General features: G+C 31.1%; 1 protein-coding gene across 1 annotated transcript in view; it reads right to left on the reverse strand.

The window, feature by feature from the left end:
• LOC142336725 (uncharacterized) overlaps window positions 1–3,474 on the reverse strand; it is a 26,856-nt gene extending 23,382 nt beyond the window's left edge. Inside the window, exon 1 of the mRNA XM_075385637.1 lies at window positions 3,280–3,474. Coding sequence (XP_075241752.1) covers window positions 3,280–3,474 — 195 coding nt within the window. The remainder of the gene's footprint in view (window positions 1–3,279) is intronic.
• Window positions 3,475–4,385: the final 911 nt, after the last annotated feature.

The following is a 4,385-nucleotide window of genomic DNA, read 5'->3' on the forward strand; positions in this document are numbered from 1 at the left end:
GACTCTTATCTAGTCCATTAATTTGGGGGGGGATTAGTCGCCAATTTACACTTTGCTAAAGTCACTGAAATTCGCATCACGCGTTTAGCAAGTTTAGTTTTGATTTTTCATATTTCGTCTGCAATGTTTGCTTTGTCGATGCTTTCTATAAATGTGGTTTTCTAGACGTAATGGAATTGTTGCTATACAGTTGAAAGCTTTTCAAGCTTTATTAATCGCTGCTATTGCTGTCTTCTTTTTGTCATTACGTTGGATTTTATTTTTCTCGCTCTCATATTTACAAATAAGGCTCTCTTGAGCGCAACTGTAATATGTTCTCATCTAAGATATGTCACGTGATAATGAATGTTAATCTAATAATTAAAAAAAATTGTTTGTCTACTTCTTACTTGTTGCACTCGCAATTAATTGTTTTGGTGTTGCTTTGATTTAGATTCATTTATGGATAAATTTTGAAATGTTTTAGAACCATAATTGCAAAATATTTAATTACTTTAAGTTCTATATAGCAATTCGTAGTTTGCAAGTTTTGTTTTTCAATACGGGTTCGGGGATTGTTATAGATAACAGAAAATTTTTTTTGATGGTATTTTTGATCCGATCCTCTCAAAAGATTTTTTCTTTGCTTTTTTTCCATCTCCAATTTTAATGCAGAAAAAATTGTGCTTTGACTTCTTTTTGTAAAACTCTATAATCAATATTTTTTGTTACAACCGTACCTTCGGTTTTTCTGGGACATTTTGTTTCAGCTATTATTCGTTTGGAGAATCGTCTATAATATCTTTTCACAGTTTTTATAATGAATTCGTTCTCGAGAATTTTTTGCGCGAGACTATCCAACAAACTTTTGACAAGATGTTCAAATCAGCATTTATGAGGTAGTCCGTTGCCCGATGGAGAGTACGGTAGATAATAGTAGATAATAGATCAACAGACAGTATATAATAACGTTTTTGCTATCATGTCTAATTTGTAGAACAAACGTTACTCGACACGCACAACTGTTAAATCTGTAAAATCAAATTTTTGTAATAAGATATGAGATTTTATGAAATTCTCTGCAGCAAAACACACAAACCAGTTTGGAAAAATTAGCAAGTTGTTTCCTCAGAGGTTGGTATAGACCTTTACACAATATACAACTTGCAGTGCGTATTAATACTCCAATTTGATCCAAAAACCAACTTCTCAGTAGGGAAATCAACTTCTAAAACTTCTTAAGTGTTCAATGTATCGCATAAGTTGAGTCCATTAGGTGTCCATGTGACTACACGGGTTGACCGACTACACATAGTTTTTGAATTATGTCAAAATTATTTGATGCTTACCGCCATTGTCGATGAAACAAAAAAATGTCTTTATCATTTTTATGCGCATTTAGCTGACTAAAAATTTATTACAAATTGAAACTTCCGTCAAGAAGCTGAAATGCTTCTACATGATCATACACGTTCAGATTAGTGTCTCTTACGATCTTTTCAAAATGTTGGAATATATATGCGAGGTCGACTTTTTTCCGTCACGCTTCCACTTATTGTTTACGCATCGTAGCAAAAAAGAGAAACATCATTTTCTAGTCATTAAAGGCCGTTTTTTGAGTTTCTTTATAGAAGGAAACTATAATTTTTTGGCAAGTTGGCAAGTGGGTTGTTTCAATAAATTGATATACAATAAAAAATGGGGGTGGATTAAATTAACTTTCAAGTTTAATTTTGATGAAAAAGGTGTGAACACATTGTATCAAGATACTATTACTAGTGTATTATATCTATATATACTATTTTACAAATTAGAAAAATTTGTATGAATTCAAAACAAAGTGAAAAATCTTTTCTAGTGATATATGAAAAGGCAAATATTTACAACACCAAAAAATAGAAAAAGAATGACGTTGACTTACTTTTCAAAGGTTTTATCTTGAGCAGCCACTATGCTTTTCAAATTGTAAAAATAAAATGTAGAAAAACGCCATAAAACTTAGATTAAAAAAATCCTTTCTTTCTTTTTTTTCGGTTTTTTGAAAGTTTAAGATTTAAAGTTTAAAAAAACAGTGTCATTTATTTGTTCTCTGAGTTTTTTTAAACCAAATTTGAATCGAAATTAGCAACTGTCATACTTCTGAATATTAGAAATTGATCAATTTTTGCAAGAATTTACGCTAGATCTAAATTGCGTAAATCATTTGAGATTTAATTGAATTTAAAACTTAAAGATAAGAATTGTTCGGATCACAACAACAGAAATATGTTTTTTAACAAAAGTTGAAAATGTCAGTTTTTTCTTCTTTCCTTGCTGAGTTGTTTATATGTTTCAAAAAACATTCTAATTGAAGCTCACAGCCAACTGAAAATTGATTACATTAAACTCAAAAAGTTAAATCAAACAAAGTAAAGCAGGCACGAATTTTTGTTACCTTTGTTATAAAAATTAACTCAAATCAGGATTTCTTTTCGAACTGTAGAAAATCATAATTTTATTGTAATTATCTGCACAAATGCGTGTTGTACATTGTTATCGTGACTCATATATCGTGACTCAAATAGTTCCATGAGGTTCATTCCGCATTAGAACAAGAAAAAAACTTTGTAGAACAGAAAAAAATTGTTTTTTTTTCTACAATTTTATTTATACTTTATAGACATAAATTCATTTCAATCTTGCACTGTCGAGATTTCGATATAGACTGATATTCCATTTGGTATCATATGTGATTTAAAGGAAACTCTGTATTAGTCTTCAATGATATCAATTCAAATATTAACAAAAATTTTCTTTCAATGAAATAGAAAAAGTTTTCTCTTTATTACCGCAAAATGATTTTTCAAACCAAATCATTTTTGTTGTCGTAGATTCATTTAGACTGTTTTATTAATTGATCTTTTACGGAATCTTTTTCAACAGAAACAGAATTTGACTAAAAACGAAGACATTTTCTTGTTTGTTTTTCAACACTGCCCCGTTCTTCGCAACAGATGTTCTTTTACGCCTGAACATATCTTTTGATTTCATGTTAATCCTTAAATAAAAGTTTTAAACTGGTGCTTCTTTAAAACTTGAACTTACTGGTAAAATGTGTTTTATATTGTAATATTTTTGACAACCTAATTCGTACTTGAGGTTACTACGGAAAAAAAATTTTAGATTCCTAAGCAATGATAGTCCAAAGAATTTATTGTCTCAGAACATGAAGAAACTTCAAACATGTCTTGGAACGTTCTCTGCTACGCGCAGCCTCGCGCGATTAGTCTTAATATAAAATCAGAAGTTGTAGACACAAACCGTTGGATCTGGTCCTGCTCTTATGATTTCCATAAGGTTCTGCAAGCCCGCAATTGTGTTTGCAGCGTCCTGTCCCCAATCACACGTCTTGCCAAGCTGATTTTGGATCTGTTCTAGCGTTTCTTCTTCTGTCAAGATCCCTCCTGGCTTTTTGTGGTCAAACTCTGGTTTTCTCAGCCTGCATTGTCCACTCATATAAAACAAGAGGAGAACGTTTATAAATTATTTCCCTTGATTGAGATGAGAGAAAAATGAACAGTTAGGCAAAGTGTGTGAACAAAGATGCGCTTCCTCTCTATAGGTCCTTGTTTTTTTAGAAAAAGTGTAATGCAAAGCAAAGTTTTAAACGCGAAATCAGTTTCGACAGTTGTTTTTTTGGAGAAAAAATTTAGAGCTTGGCTATTTAATGAGAGACGCGATAATTTGATGCAATAGTAACCCAAAGTTAAAGCACAAATTTTAAGGAAGTTCAGCACTGATGGTATAATTAAATATAACGCTTCAACAGCACCATAAAGATCGAAAAATGAGACACGGTTTTCTCAATTTTGCTTTTTAAATGACCACACATTTATAAGCTTATTGATGTAAAACAAGCAAATAAGAGGTCAGCAAAACGCAAATGGAGAACATTTTCTTTTTCTTATAGTTCTATCCTCTCATTGAACTGCTGTCATTGAACTTTATTTTTGAAGAAAATGAACTTTGAATCCTTTTTTTCAACAAAATCCCTCTCTCATTTCTTTTCTGTGTTGTTGGTGATGTTTAATATCAGTTTAATTAAATACTTGTTTAGCTCAAATTTTTAAAGAGTAGCCGCAAAAGAGTTTCAACCAAATGTGATTCGGGTAATATCAATGTTTATTCGTAAAGAAATTGACTGAGAGCTCATATAGTTAGTAACTGTTCAAGAGTATCGTTCGAAAGAAACGGTTGATAACGTAGCAAACAACAAGATGTTTTGAGCAAAATTGAACAACATTTATAAGAGCTTGACAATCGCGGTACATCTTCACAAAACTCAAAAGAGCCCAAAAACAATTTTCCGCAAGAAACCTTCCAAATTATTACAAATTAAAAGAATCTAATTAACATATCTTACAAAC

The sequence above is a fragment of the Convolutriloba macropyga genome, chromosome 3, assembly GCF_964194025.1.
Source record: "Convolutriloba macropyga chromosome 3, txConMacr16.3, whole genome shotgun sequence".
Classification (NCBI taxonomy): domain Eukaryota; kingdom Metazoa; phylum Xenacoelomorpha; order Acoela; family Convolutidae; genus Convolutriloba; species Convolutriloba macropyga.